This window comes from Lactuca serriola, chromosome 7 (genome assembly GCF_051521515.1).
Source record: "Lactuca serriola cultivar US96UC23 chromosome 7, Lser_US96UC23_V15, whole genome shotgun sequence".
Lineage (NCBI taxonomy): Eukaryota > Viridiplantae > Streptophyta > Magnoliopsida > Asterales > Asteraceae > Lactuca > Lactuca serriola.
Window position 1 is genome coordinate 83055001 of NC_136414.1, and position 21034 is coordinate 83076034.

The window sequence follows — 21034 nt, forward strand, 5'->3', positions numbered from 1 at the left end:
GTGTGTTCCGGCATCTGGGTCAAACTCCCAAATTTGACGGCCAATAAAGTTATTGGTGGTAAACAAGTGGGGATCATTCCCTTCTGCAATCTTTAACTTCCACATCTTCTTTGTTTGTGAACGGATTGATGGCTAAAAAAAAGGTTTCTTCGTGGTATGGATGGGAGTTGCTTCTGGTGTTATATATATAGTGCTTGTTATTTTTAGCATTTCGTTGTAATAGCTATTGTGCATAATTAGGTAGAATATTAACCCGGAAGGAAACATTATGAAAATAAAAATAGAATAAACCTTTCGATTTTATTTATTTATTTATTTATTCTGTGTAGTTTGATTATTCTTTCTTTTCTGGAACGGCTAGATGTCCACAAATCCGATCGGATTTTTTGAATATCCGAAAAATATCACAACTAAATGAAAAATATTACAAAAGCACGTCGTATGATTTGCGTATTGGATGTATCATATCCATTCGTTGTGAATGGATGCCTATGAAAAATTGAAATCGGGTGTTTACCCGGGCTTTTAACCAAGTGGTTTTTATCTAAACAATATTTCCACAATTATCTAATATTACTGTTAGAACATTTAAAGAAACATATCTTTTTTTGGTTAATAAACAACTATATTGTCGTTAACTAGCCTTTTTTTACCTTCAAAAGTACCATTTTGTCTCTCTGTTCTTAACTAGTTGTGAAACCCGTATATTATACGGGTTGATTAAAACAAAATGTTAAATAGAAATGATTAAATGAGAAGTTTATTTGAATTTGAAATTTGAAATAAATAAAAATTATGAGAAAAAAAACATGCAAAAAATAAACAAATTAAAATTATTGTTTAGTTATCAGACTCGTATACTAAATAAGTTAATTATAACAAAATGTTAAACACAAAGGTTTAAATTGTAAATTTATTTGAAACTGAAATTGAAATTTAAAATTTAAAATTTAAAATTAATATCATTATGGTAGGTTTAATTTATGGAAACTAATTAATAATATATTAGAAATGGAAAATGAAATAAATGACAAGTGGAAAATAAATATATCTCTAAATTATGACAAAATGACATGTGGCAAAATCATTCTTATTTATTAGGGTAGATAGTTAATATATATCACAAGCTTTAGCTTCCGATAGTACCACCGAAACAAAAAACAAGATGAGCTAATAGGGATGGAAATGAGGCTGGTTTGACTATCCCCATCCCTGTCCTCGAGTCCTTGTCCCTATCCTCATCTCCACCCTAATGAATGCGGGGAATCAAATCTCACCTCCTTTAGATTTTGAGCTTATCTCCAACCCATCTTCGATCTATCAACATAATAAGTTCATCGTATGCAAAAGCTAATTTCAAGTTTAATAAGAAAGACACATTGTGTTTACATCAATCATAAAGTTTAACAAAAATGAAAGCCAAAACATAAACACACAAAAGATAATTTCAAGTCATTGCTTTTATTTGTTTTTTTGTTTTTAATATGAAAGATTACTCAACATTATCATTATATACAACCAACTTTGATTCTGGTTGTTTTTTTCTAACTAAAACATATAAAAATTGTAGTTGCAAAAATAAATATTTATACACATCTATGACATAACAATTAATACATTTAATAAAAAATACCTTCAATTTCCTTACGTATCTAACTTTGGCTACATTTAATGCCTTAAATGTGTTAGGTTTGAGTTGGTTATGTTGTTTCGTAACCTTATTCCTGTTCATGCTAAAAGCTAATTCTGAAGCAACCGTAGAAATCATACATACTTATAAAGCTAGCATTTTTTTCTTGAATCTAATTCATTTGAAACCCCCCTTTTTAACTTCCTTTCACCACATTCATTTGAAACTCCTATGACTTTTCAATTTCTTTACAATAATATTATAAATAAGTTAAATAATGTTCTATAAACAAGAAAGAGTGTTTTATTATAATGTCTTCATCCCACATTGATGGTTAGAGTAAACATGAGAATGTTTCATCTTCTATAAATAGGAAAGGTTGTGAAATATTTCAAATGGACCAAACCATGAGAACTTCCTCATGCCTACCTTTGTAGGATTTTGAAGGTATTATTTGGTGAGATTGTCTATATTGGCAAGTGTCCAGTTAACTTTTAGAATTCCATAAATGCTTTTGAACCGAATTTTTTCAAGTTTAAACCGTGTTTCAGTTAGAATAAAAAATTATGTAGTTGGGTGTATTGAGTTGAACCGGAGCTGGATCAATTTGGACCGATAAATGAATCATTTTCTTTTCACAACAAACATTTGAAACTCCCATGATTTTTCAATTTATTTCTAATAATATTATAAATAAGTTACATAATTTTATATAAATATAAAAAAGCATCTACCTAAACCTAAAATTATAAATGTTTGAAAAATCATTTTGATTCAAAAGCACGAAATATATACAAACCGGGTTTCACTAGAACAAAAAAAAATATGTAGTTTGGTATATTTAGTTGAATCGGTCCGAGTTTGATCTATTTGGACCATAAAAGAAGCATTTTCCTTTCACTATATACATTTGAAACTCCCATGATTTTTCAAATTGTTTCCAATGATATTTTTAAAAGGTTACATAATGTTATATAAATATAAAAAAAACATCTACCTAAAAATAAAATTATAACTGTTTGAAAATTCGATTTGATCAAAAGCACGAAATATATACGCAAGTTATATTTTATAAATGAGTTCTTTTTATAATGAACTTTTGAATTTTGAAAATACATATAAACAAGATTTCTATATTAAGTACCTAACTGAATTTATGATTTTAGAATTGAACAAAAAGTTATTCAATAAGAACTTACTTTTTTGGATAGCAACTTACGAGATTATAGAAAAATGGAACTATTGAACAATAAAGAAAGGGTAAACAAGAGAAAGGGTGTTTTGCTAAATAATTTGAATAATGTTTTATTAACAAGAAAGCATGTTTTATTACAATATCTTCATCCCACATCGATGGTGAGAGTAAACAAGAGAACGTTTCCTCTTCTATAAATAGGAAAGGTTGTGAAATGTTTCAAAGGAACCAAACCATGAGAACTTCCTTATGCCTACCTTTTTAGGATGTTGAGGGTATTCTTTGGTGAGATTGTCTTTATTGGCAACTGTCCATTTAAGTTTTAGAATCCCGAAAATGGTTTTGAACAAGATTTTTTTAGGTTCAAACAGAGTTTCAGTTGAAAACCCGTTATGTAGTTTGGTATATTGAGTTGAATCGGTCTGAGTTTGATCAATTTGGACCGATAAAGGAAGCATTTTCCTTTCAGCACATGCATTTGAAACTCTCATGATTTTTCAAATTGTTTCTAATAATATTATAAATAAGTTACCTAAACATAAAATTATAATTGTTTGAAAAATAAATTTGATTCAAAAACACAAAATATATACAAACCGGGTTTCAGTAGAAAAAACGTTATGTAGTTTGGTATATTAAGCTGAATCGGTCCGAGGTTGATCAATTTGGACCGATAAATGAAGCATTTTCCTTTCACCACATACATTTGAAACTCCCATGATTATTCAAATTGTTTATAATAATATTATAAGTTACATAATGTTATATAAATATAAAAAAATCTACCTAAACATAAATTTATAATTGTTTGAAAAATCATTTTGATTCAAAAGCACGAAATATAGACTCGATTATATTTTATAAATGAATTCATTTTATAATTGCATTTTGAATCATGAAAATACATATAAAAAACTTTCTATATTAAGTACCTAACTGAATTTATGATTTTAGGATTTAACAAAAAGTTATTCAATAAAAACTTGATTTTTTATAGCAACTTACGAGATTACTGAAAAATGGAACTATTGAACAATAAATTTTTTGGATAACGTTTTATTTTTATTATTTAATATTTATTTAACAAAATGAAATTATTGGGAAATAAAGAAATGAGTTTAATTAATATGTCTTCATCCCACATAGTGAGAGTAAACAAGAGAATGTATTCTCTTCTATAAATAGGAAAGATTGTGAAATATTTTAAAGGGACTAAGCCATGAGATCTTCCTTGCATCTAACTTTGTAGGACATTGAGTGTATTCTTTGGTGAGATTGTGTTTGTCGACAAGTGACCAATTAAATTTCAGAATTTCGAAAATGATTTTGGACCGTATCTTTTAGATTTGGATCGAGTTTAATAAGGATCCGAGTGTCTTCTGGCTGAGTTAGGCAAACTCGCTTCCATTTGAGGCCGAGTTTAAGTAACATGCCGAGTATTTGGTTGTGTCAGCCAAGTTTTACAACCCTGTATGTAATACAATTTAAAGTTTTAACCTTATAAAAGACGTCACTATTATCATATGTTCTATATAATTATGGTAATATTTATGATACAAAACATTTTTTTACTATTTAAGATAAAAATTTGTCTCTATTATCATATGTTGTACACAATGATAAAATTTAAGATAGAGAAAAAGATGTCTCTATTATCGTATTTTCAACATAATGATAATATTTAATATAAACGTTTTAATTCAATATGAAATTATTATTTAATAGATAACAATAATGATTTATTTATTTTTAAAAATTAATTTTTTTCTATTTTGATCATATAACTTTGTATATGCAAAACGACTCAAGTTCCAACTTTATCTCTTATAATATAGTTCAACATAATAACAATACTAAAAATCATTTTTTTATATTTTTTATGAAATTATTATTTAATTGTTAATAACAATGATTTAGTTATTTTTAATATAAAATATTTTTTTATATCCCATGCAACGCGTGGGCATTCGCCTAGTTGGGATGAATAAGACATCACTAAAAATCTTCTACAGTAAGGGAAACTTAGAACCATTGCACTTCCACGACATCAATATGTCAAAACCTTCCTCATTTGGTAGCAACTTCTCAACTAAATAATCATCAACCTGAGGTTTTCTCAAATCCATATGTTAGGTTTTTATTCAAAAATTAGTTTCAAAACTAGAGATTTAGCAACAAAAGACTTGAATATTTTGAACAACATAAAACTAGTTTATAACTAACCATGGATCTTTGGTAGGGTGCAAAGTTCTACTTTGATCTCATGTAGGGTTACCCTATTTAGGATATGTAATGGGTTGAGCTTTTCCTATTAATAGGAAGTGAGTAGCTCCCATTTATATAAGAACCCAGATGAGAGATTAGTCTAGTGAGAGAAATATTGCATTACCCACTTTGTAATACTTTTTAGACTAATGAGGGCTTAAACCGTTTTATTTACTTCTTATGTTCTTGATATTGTTTGATTCACATAATCATTACATTTCCGCATTCTTCATCAATCACGGGATCTTACATGTGGTATTAGAGCGGGTTCTTGAAGGTTTCACAATTATTTCAAGAAATTGATCCATGATGACATTTTTGATTTGGTGAATCATTAATCAAACTTCATGTTGTAAGTCTTCTTTCTTTGAGAGAGTTTTTGTATCTAGAAATCATATTTATTCAAATTTGATATTTCCTCTCTAGAATTCATATGATTTTCACTTTCTCTCTCTAGAATATTATTCAAAATCACTTTCTGTCTCTAAAAGTTCATTCGAATTCACTTTCTTTCTCTAGAGATTTCTTTCAAATTCACTTTCTTTCTCTAGAAATATTCAAGTTCTTGTGATCTTTTCCTTTTTGGATTTGAAATGAAAGAATCAATTTGTGAAAAATGGTTTGTATTAGAGAGAGGTCATCTATATTCATACACTTTTGAAGGGCTTCTCTATTCTCTGGTTACCGGGTTTCTTAAAGAATATTCACTTATTTCCTATGGTGAAAAAGATAGGTGTGGAAAATTAATTAGTTATCCTCTTGATCATGAAAATCGTAAAGTTTTACTTAATCGATTGGTTGCTACTTTTCATGAGAGAAGAAGGAATAAGAAAGTAGATGAAGTCATTAAAAGAGTCCGTCTAGATGCTTGTACATATGGTTTCAATGTATTTTCATTTTACCAGCATGTTCATGAAGTTCATAAAGATGTTCTTGAAGAAGTTCATCATGTTCACGATGTTCTTGAAGTTCAATACAGGGGGATTCAATGCCATTCTCATGAAGTTGTGAACATTTTTTGTTCAATTGGAGTTCAAACAAATGATTGTTTGTGTTCTTGTGATTCATTTGAAAGAATTGTGCCTTATAGAAAGCCTTCAATCAAAGATGTTCAAATGTATCAAACTCCAAAGGATATGATTCAAAATTATAAAGTTGAACTTGTGAATAATGATTTTGTTTTTGGATTCAAAAATTCTAGTTCCAAAAAGTTGAAGAAGAAGAAGAAGAAAAGTAAAAGCACGAAAATTTGGGTCTCTAAGAAAAATTCATCAAATGTTGGTTTGATGACAAAATTTGTGAAGAAAATTCGGATTCCTAAGCAACAATCATCAAATGTTGCTATGGCATCTAATTCCAAAGCCAAAATTGTTGAAGATTCTCAAATTCAACATGATGATGAAGTTAGATCTTGGAGAAATGAGAAGAAGCTTCATGGGTGGTACAATGTGAAATTTGGAAATTTTTTAGTTCCTACCAAAGGACCTAAAACTTCGTATCATTCTAAACGATTTCATGTTGGATCTTCCATGCTTAATTCATGTATTGCAAATGGGAAAAGAATTTTCAAGGAGGCTTCTTAAATTCTCAAATGGGTTCTAAAAAATTATTGTTGATTTCGATATCTTGGTTATTAAAGAAACAATGATGAATTGAAGATGATGCCAAATTAGTCCAAAATTCGTGATCTGCTGCTGTTCATTCGAAATCCAATCTACATACTATTCATCGACTTACTTAATTGAAGCCTAAACTCAATATGATTTTGATTCACCATTAATTTGATTCATTAGTGTTCAAAGAATGTTATTTTGGCCCAAAATCTGAATTTTTAGAACCAATACAATTCTTATTGTTGTTTATATCGTTCTTTATCATATCGTCGAAACATTATTCTTTCATTCATCATCATTAGATTTCCATCTTCATATCATAAAATTTGAATGAATTTTGATTATCCTTGAATCACAAGTTAATCACATTTTCATCTACATTGATTCTTTTGAAAACTGAAACTCAATATTGAAGAGTCAACATAAAAAGTGAAAATCTGATTTTCGATTTGGATTCAGTAAATTTGACTCAGAATTCATTCAAGTAATCAATTTTGGTTGTAATGAATGGGTTTGATACATTTTTTAGGATTGATTTTTGATTCTGGAACTCGTTTGCTTGAAGACGGTTCGAATGTTTGAAATGAGAATAGGAAACATTAAAGCTTCGATTGGGAAAATGGGTTGAAATTTTTTGATAGAAAATGTTAGAGATTGAGATTAATGATCTCGATAGAAAATGTGTTCTCGATTTTGATTTTGTAAAGATGGAGTACATATTTGTTATTATAGTTTTTGAGAAGACATCGATTGGAAATATGTAGAAATAGATTATTGATTTTGATGCTTATATGTGAAACTCGATTTGGAAGTAGACTTGATTTGGATTTGGAATCGAAAGTTTCGTCGATGAATAATTATGTTAGAGTCGAAAATCAAGACTATGGAATCAAAAGTATTTGGTTTGGATATCGATTTTTGATTGGGAAGATGATCTGGAACAAAAGTTGGTTGTGAGGGACAAAATTGAAAACTAAAGTAATTGATATAACAATCGAAAGTGATTTTGATTGATGATCATCGAAAGTTTAATGGACGTTGAAGTCGAAAGTGATTTTGAGTTGATTTTGATTAACTGTTCGCTTGTGAGTTGAACCTTGATTCGAGTCAAGAGTGAGTCTTTCGACTTTTATTAAAATCGAACCAAGTATGGACTGAAAAGTTATTTCTATTTCAATTTCAATTGGTGATAAGTCAAAAGCTAAAGAGGTTGGAATCGAAAGTAATTTTGATAGATGATAAACAACAGAAAGTGATTTAGTTAGAATTGAAAGTTGGGACTTAGTGGAAATCAAAGGCAATTTGAAATTCGATATTCTAGGAATCAAAGGTGAACTGAGGTCGATTGGAAGGTGAAGTTTCGAACCGAGAGTTGGAGTCTCGATTTTTTGGTGTTAGAGTCTCGATTTTTTGGTAGTTCGACAGTTATGGAAACTTGCTTGGAGTCGAAAGTGATTTCGATTGGTGCTGGGTTCTTTCGAGTTAGGAACAAATTGGGAAGAACATTCAAAAGTTTCGCATATGGTCCCTCATCTTTCATTGTTTTGACAGTTTATACCTTGTTTCGAATTAGGGCTATATTTCTATGAAGTAGGAAGTTTTTCTTTGATTATTGGTTGATATGTGATTTTAATTTATTATTTATTCAAGTTATAGATTTATAAAACTAATTTTCTCTCAACTAGACTATAAAACACACTAGAAAGTATACGTAATCGTGTAATAGTATAGTTATGGTAAGAACAAGTGTCAAACACAAGGAACGGTGTTTTAGCTAATTTTTATCTACTGCTAACAAACTAAAAAAGGGTTTTTCTCTAGTTTTGCAAGACTAGAAACTTAATTTACCTAACTAACTATCAATTAATGAAGCTAACACTAAAACTAAAGCAAAGAACACAAAGATAATTTAACCAAGGTAATTGAGAGACTTTCGTTTAGCTTCAGATTTATTTGTTATTATGATTGATTCATGGAAAATCCATGGATTTTCGTTTCATTGGTTACCAATTCCTAAAATGACCAGATTAGTGTTCACTCATTTAATCCTTTAGCAAATAAGCTCATTTATATTGTGATCAGGCGGACAAATAGTGTCAAGTTCGAGTTGATTAGACTTATAAATAATTGATGAAATTTGTCCTTTGATTCAATTCTATATATGATTGGTCGTCACATATTAGCTCCTATAATTTTTTTCCCACTTTCCTACTTAACCCTAGGTTTTGTTCAAAACTCTAGTCCTATAATTTTTCTAGTCACAAGATTATAAGATTCAAATTCAACTAAGAAAGTTGGTCATACAAACTTAATAAAATTCAACAATAAGTAGAGAAATATAGTTATCGAAATATGTGAGGTTCTTGAATAAGTTAGATCAACAAATCGCCAATAAAAACTAAATCCAATCCATAAATCAATTCATACTTAAGAAAACATCCTAGGCTAAACAAAAGTCATGAGGTTTAGCCCATGATTTCAACAACTAAAGTTATAAAAACGACATTCATAAGCATAGACATGATCAAACTAAAATAGAAAATCGTAATTGAGAGTTTTATTGCCTTAATGCTCTCGATTCCCAAGCTTTAATCGATTTCTTCACTTCCAAGCCATTCAGAACTTTGGTCTTCAAAATTCGTCAAAAGCTCCAGCAAAAAGTTCTTTATTCGGAGGAAAATGGAATATATTTATAGTTTTCCTGAAGTCTGAGCACCATGACGTGTTGAGGCCACAACGTTGTGGTCTTCGTGGTTATCCCGTATTCAACAAGTCTTCGAAGTCAATCAGGACACTTCAAAACACCACGTCGTGGTAGGTTCACCACGATGTGTTTAGTATATTTTTCTTCATTTTAAAACATTAGCTCAAACTCCGAGCTTCCAGTTTCATTTTTCTCCAAGCATGTCTTTTACCCCTACAACACAATTCATAACAAATTAAGTACCTTTTGTTCTAAAAGGCACAAAATTAATTATAAATATTAAGATATGATGTATAATTATGTGTATAGATATGCACACATCAAAATACCCCACACTTATTCTTTGCTTTCCCTCAAGCAAATTGATTTTTTTATTTTCCCAGCTTGGTATAAAACAATCCATTTTAAACCCAACCATTATCCTAAGACCGAAATGCATGTATTTGTGTCTATGATTACTAAGAACTTCGCACTCCTAAATACTCACAATCCTTATGAACCTTCACCCCTTAGCTTATACGACATTTATTTTTGCAACCCTTCCAATCCATCCCCAAAAATCTTTCTTAACCTCACGGTATTTTTGGTTAAACAACCAAGCATACATAAATTCTAGAAAAATTAGAACTTTGATACCACATTGGAGCTCTTTGAATTCTTCACTTCTTTGAGTATTTGATCTTTGATTTCTTTGAATTCACCACCTTCTTTGTTTGATTTTTGGTATCTTCAACTTTTCGGATTTCTTCCGAATTTTGATCTTTGAATTTTATACTTTGACTGGTCCAAAAAATTGTCAACTTTTTGGTAATTTCTCTTTTTTTACATGTACCTCACTTTTGTTTTCCTCAAAACCTACATGCTTAAGCAAGGAGCTTAACTACAACCCTTATTGGTTAATGCATTAGTTTAGGTGCAATGACTACATATGTTCTCCTGGATAGATTTTAGGTTTACGCTGCAAAAACTTATTATGCCGTATAAACTACCAAATTACCTTTCATACCTAATGATTTTTCACTAGGAAATGGGAAGCCACAAACACACTATAACATATGTTGGGTCGGGTAAACATTTGGGTTCTCGTCGGATTATCTCATACTCAACTAGTAAAAATTTCAAGTAGCTAAATTTCCTATGTTAAACTATTATTTCAAGTTTATATGAATGCAAATTTTGAAAACTAGCAATGCAAATTTTTGAAAAATCAAATGCTTTTTCTCTAATGCAATATACCTCCTACCCCACACTTAACTCATGCAATGCCCTCTTTGAATGCTATGAAAAACATATAATTAAAGAGGGAGAAAAAGCTCCCCTAGGATAGAAGATGCACCTCGAATCGTGTGGACGTGTGAAAGAAAGCTAGATTGCTCTAAAGTGTGGAAAAAGAAGTGGTTGACCGCTACGTAAGGTAACTTAAAGACTCGGACACTTAGACTTCAGAATATATACGATTGGACTTGAAAACAGACTCGAGAAGGCACCACCTCGTGCTGAAATGGAACACATTATGGTAAATTTGGTGCATGATTTTTTTTGTCTGCGACAATATGTCGTGTTGTTCGAAAAATGGCACAAAATTATGCTGAAATAAGAAATTTTTTGGAATATATTTTAACACCAGCTAATATACGCATTTCTTGGACGTGACACTTCACTTGTTGACTCAAATTAACACTCGAAAAGGCTCTAATCTCACTACTCTTGCCGGTTTCTTATCTTTCTCGAAAATGCAACATCCTTTTGCCAAGACTACCCCTCGCTTGGACTCTAAAAATTCCTAGAAATCTAAAGAAAATAAAGGTAATAAACTAGGAAACAAACTAAAAACGACCAAAATAAAAGTAGAAATATCCAACAAACCACACCAAACAAAAGAAAATAAACAACCGAAAGAAAAGAAACATGTCTTAAAATCTACTTCATAAAAGGATAAAACTCTCATTCCTCCTCATCATCATCGCCACCTCCACTGCCTCCGACTCCACCCTGCTGCTCTGACCAAAGTTCATCCTAACTTGGCGCATAAGGATAGGAAACTGGAAAATGACCGGGTCGTGGGAAATGCATCTGCTCCATCATGTAGTCCAAACTCATATTTGTCTAGTTGGCACTCCGTGCCAAATTGTTCTGAAATCTCATCAATGCCACATTGTAAGGATCCATTGGAAGCTTGTCTTCAGTCAGGATTACTGGAAGCTCATCTTCATTGGGTTCCATTCCTCTCTGTCGGACTTGCCTCCCGGGTTGGTTACGGGGCATGTTATTAGGAATGGAAAAAACCCCAAAGCCATGATCCTCAACAATGTTAGCCCACTTATATAGAAGAGTAGAAAAGGCTTTCTGATTCTCGGCCATCAAAAACATGGCTTCTTGCTTCCCAATGATTCCGAAAGAATATGCCAAGCATGTAATAAGCATGCCGCCATAGCGGGGTGAACCGCTACGGTCCTTTCTAGCCCGAACCGCAAGAAACTCAGCCAAAAAGAAGGGAATGTCCAAATACACATTTGGTGTAATGAGACCCATACATACAATACATCCGCAGACAGGACCTTGTCCTCTTCTTACCTTTGATTTATAGTGTTTGTAATCAACCGGTGCAAGAGGTGATGTAGAGGGGACCGAATATCACTTTCTTGTGCGGTTCCCTTTTGGTAAGTGCCATTGGCAATAGCTGCCCAACATTCACCATCCTTGAAGCCTTTAGCTGATCGGATGCACGTGGTAATGAACTGGAGATAAGAGTCAGGACGGACCTCGGACAGGAGATAAATCTCCGTCCTTATTGCATAGTCGGCGAGGCTAAGCTCGCACCTTTCCCCTCCAAGGAAAAAAGTAAGATTTGGTTCTTCAAGGGCACCAGTTTTATTTCTGAAAGAGACTGTTGCTAAAAAAATCGACTACTAATTCCTTGTACACAACCTCCTGTATTTGGAAAAGCCTTCTCCACCCCATATGTATAAACCGTCCATGTAGTCCATCAAATGATTTATCCAAAAATGGCTCAATTCCTTCCAAGAACACAATTTGCTCAACCCAATGCCATTCAACAACAGCGGGTACATGTACCTTTCACTGTTTCATCCATTCCCGCTTCCCATTCCACTGTGCAAGTACCTCAGGACCCACAACTCTTGGAAAACTATACCATGGAAATTCATTGCGGTTGCCAGGTTGGTTTCTTCTAGAGCGGCTGGTAATGACTGAAAAATAACCAAGAACAACATACAAAGCAACCATGTGCAAGATTAAAATCAAAATAAAACAGATTAAGATTAAAAATATGCCACCACATCGATGACCACGACGAGCCGTCGTGGTCGACGATCTGTCAATCTGTGCAGTCAAAATGCAAACCAAAATCCAAGCATAATCAACTAGAACACTTGAGAGTTTGTTTAGTGCATAACATCGTGTAAAGTATCAAAAAAATGAAAGCAAAAACCTCAACATTTGGGTCCAATTGTTTCAAAAATCGGAACCCTAGTTCTAAAATCGGCCCTAATTGTTGTTTTAATCAGCAAATATGTACGAAATACTAGTGGATACTCGATTACTAGCATGGAAATAACATAAAAAACCATACATTTTGCTTGCAAAATCAAGAAATCAGGGGTGTTTGGCCTAGCTTCTCACAGCCAAAAGTCCTTTTTGTAAAAGAAAAAAAACAAAAAGATGTTTGGCAAACCAATAACTTTTGGAGTTTTAATACAAGAAAAAGCAACTTTTTGGAAAAGTCAGGAAATCCTGACTTTTTGTAACTTTTTGGAAAAGTTCTTTTGAGCTTTTAAAAGCTAAGCCAAACACGCCCTAAATATTGTAAAGGGAAGTTCTTCGTGGGGTTCGACAACATGATGAGAGTGAAGTGGATGAAAAAAATAAGAAATTGTTTTGACTGTGGAATAAAACCCTAATTACTGATTTTTAACCGTGAACACGAGATGTAGCATTCACCACCTCGTGGTGAATTTTTAAAAGCCGTAAAATCGTGTACTGGAAAAATGCCACCTCGTGGCTGGATTCACCACCTCATGCCATACCCCACTTCGAAATCCAAATAAAAATGCAGATGAATGAGAGAATAAAAATCAAACATCAATAAAACAAAAATAAGTAAAAATAAAGAGAAATAAAAGAAAACGAATGAAAATGCAAACTCAAAACCACAGGTTGCCTCCTGCAAGCGCTTCTTTTTAGGGGGAGTCATGAGCTGGACTCCTTCCCGCTTACATCGATTTAGCTCGTGCAAATTCCACAGATTCCCCTTCTTTTTCTTCATTCGACGTACCTTCCTCGTAATGCTTCACTCTATGTCTATAAACTTTAAAAGGGGTTCCATCTCTTGATATCAACTCAATAGCTCCATGTGGGAAAACTTGTTTAACAATGAAGGGCTCATCCCACCTTGTTTGTAACTTTCCCGGAAAACGTTTTAATCTTGAATTGAAAAGTCGTACCTTTGGTTCCTCATGAAAATCCGTGTGCCCTCTTAATCTCATGTCATCCCATTTCATAGTCTTATCTTTGTAGGTCAATGAGCTAGTATATGCTTCGTTTCTAATCTCTTCAAGGGCATTCATTTGCATCAAACGGTTGGTATGAAGTTCGGCTAGTTCAAAGTTACAAAGCTTCAAAGCCCAAAATGCTTTATGTTCAATTTCCACTGGCAAATGGCAATTTGTTCCATATACCAACCTATATGGTGTAGTACCAATAGGTGTCTTGAAAGCTGTGTGAAATGCCCAAAGTTCATCATCAATCTTTTCCGACCACTCCTTTTTATTACTTCCTACCGATCGCTCAAATATTCGTTTTAAAGCCCGGTTTGTGACTTCAGTTTGCCCACTCGTTTGTAGATGATATGTTGTTAAAAATCTTCGGTGTACACCATATTTGTGTAACACGTTATCTAATTGATCGTTTTCAAAGTGAGTACCTCGATCACTAATAAGTGCTTTAGGAACACCAAATCCTGAAAATAATCTTTTAAGAAAACACACCACCACTCGAGCATCATTTGTCGGTAATGCTTGTGCCTCTGCCCATTTTGATACATAGTCGACCGCCACCAACATATATATTTTTTCCTCTTGACATTGGAAAAGGTCCCATAAAGCCAATTCCCCAAACATCAAATATCTAATAAACTTGGATGCTATTTTGGGACATCTCGTTTTAGGAGGAAATGTTTCCCGATATTTGGCACGAATCGCATTCTTTAACAAATTGAGTAGTTTGAAGATAGTAGGCCAATAAAACCCGGTATCAAAAACCATTTTGGCTGTATATTCTGCTCCATGATGTCCTCCAGTAGGCCCGCTATGGTAATGTTTCAAGATCTCTCGACTCTCCTTCCCAAACATACATCTTCTTATCATCCCATCTGCGCAACTTCTAAAGAGGTAAGGCTCATCCAAAAAGTAATATTTGACTTCTGAAAATAATTTCTTCTTTTGTTGTCAGGTCAAATCTTTTGGAAGATAATCAATTGCTAAGTAATTAGCTATGTCCGCATACCAAGGTACCTCTCTTGCTATAACCATGAGATATTCTTCAGGAAAATCATCTCCAATCTTGCTTTCTTCCAATTCTTCCAAATGCGGGTTTTATAGTCTTGATAAGTGATTAGCTGCCACATTCTCCATTTCCTTTTTGTTCCTAATTTCAATGTCAAATTCTTGTAAAAGAAGCACCCAACGTATCAATCTTGGTTTAGCATCATGTTTAGCAAAAAGATACTTGAGGACAGAATGGTCGGTAAAAACAATAGTTTTAGATAAAACTAGATGTAGGCGGAATTTGTCAAAATCATAGACCACCGCAAGCAAATCCTTTTCGGCAGTAGTGTAGTTCTCTTGAGCCGGGTTTAGAGTATTGCTTGCATAATAGCTTGGTTGAAAATGTTTGTCAACCCTTTGTCCCAAAACAACTCCTACTGTAAAAGTCACTCACATCACACATCAGCTTAAAAGGAAGTCACCAATTTGGGGTGATCATAATAGGGGTACTAGTTAACTTCTCTTTTAACAATTGAAAGGCTTCAAGGCACTCCTTTGAGAAATCAAATATAGCATCCTTTAATAGAACTTGTGTCAATGGCCTTGTAATTTTCGAGAAGTCTTTAATGAATCGGCGGTAAAATCTTGCATGTCCTAGGAAACTTCTCACCCCTTTTATATTAGTTGGAGGTGGTAATTTGGCTATAGTGTCAACTTTTGCTCGGTTCACCTCTATCCCCAATTTTGAGACTTTGTGTCCCAACACAATTCCTTCTTTGACAATGAATTGGCACTTTTCCCAATTTAGGACAAGGTTGGTTGTCTCACATCGTGCTAGCATTAGATCAAGGTTGGAAAGACAATCTTCAAAAGTGGAACCAAAAACTAAGAAGTCATCCATGAAAACCTCCATGATTTTTTCAATCATATCATGGAAGATGGCCATCATGCGCCTTTGGAATGTGGTTGGTGCATCGCATAACCCAAATGGCATGCATCTATAAGCAAAATTCCCACTTGGGCAAGTGAAAGTTGTCTTTTCTTGGTCTTGTGGGTCAATAGGAATTTAAAAGTACCTCGAAAAACCATCAAGGAAACAATAGTAGAGATGATCGGATAGCCTTTCAAGCATTTGAGCAATAAATGGTAAAGGAAAGTGATCCTTTCATGTAGCATCATTAAGCTTACGATAATCGATGCAAACGCGCCACTTGGTTAGCTCACTGTCTTCATTGGTAACCACCATAATTCATCCTTTCTTAGGTACCACATGCACTAGACTTACCCATGGGCTATTGGATATTGAATATATGATATGTAACACCCAGAATCAGAAAGACCAAGAAAATAAAAGGAAAAGCTCTAAGTCATGATTCAACTCGTCGAGTCCAGAGAGGAACTTGACGAGTCGGAGCGGGATCCGGAGCATAGAATAAGTGACCAACTCGGCGATTCGGCTAGTGGACTCGACGAGTCTGGTCTGGACGAGAAAAACCCTAATCTCGGGGCCTGTGCCCTATTCAAAGAACATTACACCCTTTCCCCAGCCTCTTTACTCCCCTTTTGAGATCCAGAAACCCTAAATCGTGAGTGAGAGTCCTTGGAAGCAATTTGGAGCTTAGATAAGGGAGTTTTTTGAAGAGATATTGAAGATCAAGAAGCTTGGAGCAAGGGGCTTTGTAGAGAGTTGGATTGTTCTTCGGTGGGAGGTCATCCTTGAGGTAATAAGTTGTTGCTTTGTCTTTATTGCAATTAGATCTATTCTTGAATGAGATTTTGGGGCTATTTTGGTAAGATTGAGATCTATTTCGGGTTTGGGACTTAGATCTGAGGTTGCTACTTCAGATCTAGCGTTGTGATGGTCCAGAATGTCTTAAAGCAGCAGTCAATGAGTTATTGGTGAAGCCCCTTTGTCTTAAACCTTATCCCTAGAGTGTTTTGGGCCTTTAGCTCCTTGGTTTCACATAAAGTTTGCAACTTTATGTGGGGGATAGACTATAGAAGAGTGGATATATGGATTGGAGCCCCTGCATGGCTCGAAAAGCCACTGTATGGATTGAGATCTGAAGAGACTTGGCGAGTCACATGGGTGTACTCGGCGAGTTTTATGAACACGAGCATGGAGTCGGCGAGTTGGAAGAACAACTCGGCGAGTTTGTTGAAGATTGCCTTGGACTGGGCGAGTTTGTTCTTGGACTTGGTGAGTCTGGTCGCAGAACCTCAACCTTTTCTGGTTAAGACGCAGATGAGTGAGTTGAGTGGTGACTCAGCGAGTTGGACAGGATGGGACTCAGAGATCATTGAACTCGACGAGTCTTGGGGTGATTCGGTGAGTTGAGTCGTATTTTGAGAGTTTCTGAGTTTAAGGACTCGACGAGTCTATGAGTTGACTCGGCGAGTCTAGTCAACTGGAAGGTTGACTTTGACCAGGACTTTGACGTTGACCGGAGTTGACTTAGTTTGACTTCTAGAGTTCAGTTTGGAAGTAAGTGTTATATTGATATTAGTAGCTCGGGGAGCTAGTGGAGCAGCGGTTCGGAGAGTTGCCGGTCAGCAGCCAGAGGGTTATCAACAAAGGTCAGCAGTGCATGTGAGTTTCCCTTTGTGTGAATGGGTCTATGGCCACAATGCCGGACCATGTAGTTATTGTTGGGTTTTGAGCATTCTAACACTCCTAAGTGTACATGCAACCCTAAATACCTGGGATCTATGTTTTCTCTATTATACATGTAAATATGAACATCCAAGGTATTATCCTAATCTAGCATATAAAACAATGAATATAACAAGATAGAATACATACCTCTTTGGTGTAGAATGTTCTCAAGAAGCTTGAGTGCCTAGTGCCCCAAGTATGACACCTCAAATGGTTCACACAACATCAAATGCAGTTGGAATAACTTGAGAGAAACTTTGAACACTTCTAAAATCGGCTAGCCCTTCTCTATCTTCCTTAGTGGCCGATTTTTCCAAGAGTATGATCTTTATATAGTGTTACAATTAGGGTAAACCCTAATTGTCATGGCTTTCCATTTCCTTGGATTCATGGGTTCAAATACACCATGGAGCATCTTATGGGTTTTAGCCCAACTTGACAATCCATGGAGCATTAGCCCACTATACAAGTATGGATGATTTACACAATCAACCCATATATTTAATTAGTCTTCTTTTGATCGCTTAATTAATTCTAGATTAATTCTTGATCAATACTAATTAAATAATCTTATTAATATATTATAACTTATAATATATTAACAAACCTTAAGTGTTATTTCTCTCATTATAGTCTCTCCAAATGCATGATGCCATGCAACCCAAATGGACCATGTCGGGTCGGGTCAAGTCTTACCAATTTTAGTTATGGACTTAGACATTAATCCAATAGTCTCCCACTTGGATAAGTCTAAAACTATTATTGCGTATGACTTCAAGAACCAACTGGCAATCGTAGGTCTCAAAAGCTTCCGTCGACCTCTGACCTCGTAAATGAACTCTGACCTTTGTCAGTGACTTGTCCATTAGATAAGGGATCATATATTCCTCCATTCTAGATATCATATGGACTGAGACATGGATTGTAAATCATTCTCTCTGTCCATCTGTTGTTTCCCGATTTCCGATTTATGACGACTGACTGATTGAACAAATCAAATCAGTCCTGGCTTGGCCAAGCACTTACATGTGTCATCGCTAAATCATCGAGGGGCCCACAGATATCGCTTTTATCCTGAAGGTAAAAGGAATGGATAAACTTCGACTCATATGGCTTGTTCTGCTACTTGTTGAATCATACACAAAGACACGTTTTATAACATCGAGTTACCAATGCGGTTTCGCGCAATCAATGTACAACCAACTCATAGTAACAACTCATATCTCTAGGTTTGAAGAATATAAGATATTATCGTCTCATGATCACTCATGATAAAATCCATGAAGTGATTCAAATGAGCGCGGGTTGAATCCAATACTCAGAACTTATGAGCACTCATGAGCGTTGTAACACAACTTTGTCCACCAACTTGGACCTCTACAAGCCAACCCATGACAGTCTTGATTCATATCTACTTCCAACATATGACCGACTGTGGATGGTTTAAATAACTTAGTCATTCCAGAAGAATAACCTAGTTATTATGGAAGTCAAAACATGCAAAGTGAAACACAAGAATAAATGAATCAAATATGGTATCAAACCCTATGAATATAAATAGACCACTTCTATTTATCACCATACTGATTACTCATTATTCATCATTTCGGTTTTATCAACTTTATACTTGAATTAAAACACTAGGTATCCCATGCTCCAAGCATGTACACTATGTTTTCCTAAACAATAGCTTTGCCATACACCAAGTATGCACTCTATGTTTATCTATGATCCTTACTTTGTGAAATAACCAATTGACAAAACTTTCAATAATTCTAATTTCACACTCCCAAATTGAAATCTGTTAGATTTTAAACTTAAATGCACTACCCTCTTGTAATGAGTGTGTACAAAGTCACAAAGACTTGTCGACGACCATTACAGGGTATTCCAATGAAGACCTACTCCATGGACACAAAGTCTCATGTTCAAAGTATGCATTCCTTTGAACATGCTTCTTGCACTAAGTTCTTTCTAATCTTACACAGATTGCTTCTATATATAGAGACAACTCTATTTCCCATTTTGACTACTAGTTCTGAACAAAAGTTGCCTCTTTTCAGACTATGTCAATATGGCCCTTCCAAAATTCACACTATACTTCCAACTGTCCTTGAGCAACCAATCTTTGGTAAACCTTAGATTGTCCTCGATAATTGCTTAATCACTTTAGTCATATCCAATTCTAGACATTTTCCTCCTTAATGCCCCAAGGCATTTGGAAAATTCATAAAGAATAACTATTATAGCACATGTAATCGATCTTGTACCCAAAGTAAATGGGACACGATTCATGATGTTTCACATAAAGACATGGTTCTAGACCAGTCTTTTGCCATAATAATTTTTGTTTGCCATATTCTCAAAATTTTACTATGAAAAGGGATGCCGTAATCATAATCGAATTTTGAGAACGCAATATATAGAATTTTCTTAAGTTGAACCAATCCAACATGAAATTCATATATATATTCTTGACCAAAGGTGATTAAAATCTCAATATAAGCTCTTTAGAATGATTATAAACTCAGTATAAGCTTTTCATAATTGAAATGAAGTATAATTTCCTCTCCCTTAATTAAAGCAAAACAACTTTTTCAACCCCTGCAACCTCACTAATTGAAACTTTTGTTTTCTATAATTAACATTGCTAACTTGCAATACTTATCATAATTATCATGCTCCCACTAACATGATGATTATTAGCATAACACTTATGCTCCCACTAGCTTTGACATGTACTCAGAAATCAGCTATTGACTTTTTTACCAAAGTTCAGATTTCTAATACTAGATTGCTTTGATAAGACTCTATCAAAATCATACACCTTATCTTAGATAGCTCACAAGTGTGTCTAAAAAATTTCAGAACTATGAAAAGGGATTCCATAATCATAGTCTTAATTGTTTAGACCTTTTCTATTTCTCATAAGTCCATGTTAGTGTGCCTACTAACAACTTTGAGAATGCAAAGATTACTATCTACTTACACATCTACTTAGTGGAAGTGTTTCCTCACCATCATTTTCATGAATCGGAGAGAAACCTTATGACACTTAGATTTTTATGGTGCATGAGTTCCTACCCATATGAATTTGTCAAAACCTTAGTTACAAGACACGGATAATGACAAATCCAAACACATATGGATTGAACTTGTGCAATCTTAAGTTCTTGCCATTTGGTTGCACAATGGCCTACCATTGCTTCCAAGTAGCCGTGCAACCAATTGAGGAATCTAAGAACTCATGTGACAACCCTATTTTTCTCAAAAAGCATTGTAAACACTCGAAAGCTAAAAAGCAACGAAATTAACCTCGAAAAGAAAGTGTTCAAGTATCTAAGTTGGGATACATCAAATATTAGATATCATGCCAAGGTTTCCAAGAACATGAAGAACGCTCAAAACCGGGTTATATTGAAGAAATTATAACCACTCGTATATTTACGACACGACGTTAAAACATT

At 34.0% G+C, this 21034-nt stretch overlaps 2 protein-coding genes across 3 annotated transcripts in view; both read right to left on the reverse strand.

Annotated features, from left to right (window-relative positions):
* LOC145061587 (dammarenediol II synthase-like) overlaps positions 1-137 on the reverse strand; it is a 91423-nt gene extending 91286 nt beyond the window's left edge. Inside the window, exon 1 of one of the 2 annotated variants that reach the window (XM_079009117.1) lies at positions 42-137. In XM_079009117.1, the coding sequence (XP_078865243.1) occupies positions 42-105 (64 nt within the window). In that variant the 5' untranslated portion in view covers positions 106-137. The other variant, XM_079009116.1, reaches the window with a different exon arrangement.
* A 13502-nt stretch (positions 138-13639) lies between these two features.
* On the reverse strand, positions 13640-14689 carry LOC145064168 (uncharacterized). The gene has a single exon (XM_079011673.1). It carries the CDS (start codon positions 14687-14689, stop codon positions 13640-13642), a length of 1050 nt encoding a protein of 349 aa, XP_078867799.1.
* Between the last annotated feature and the right edge of the window lie 6345 nt (positions 14690-21034).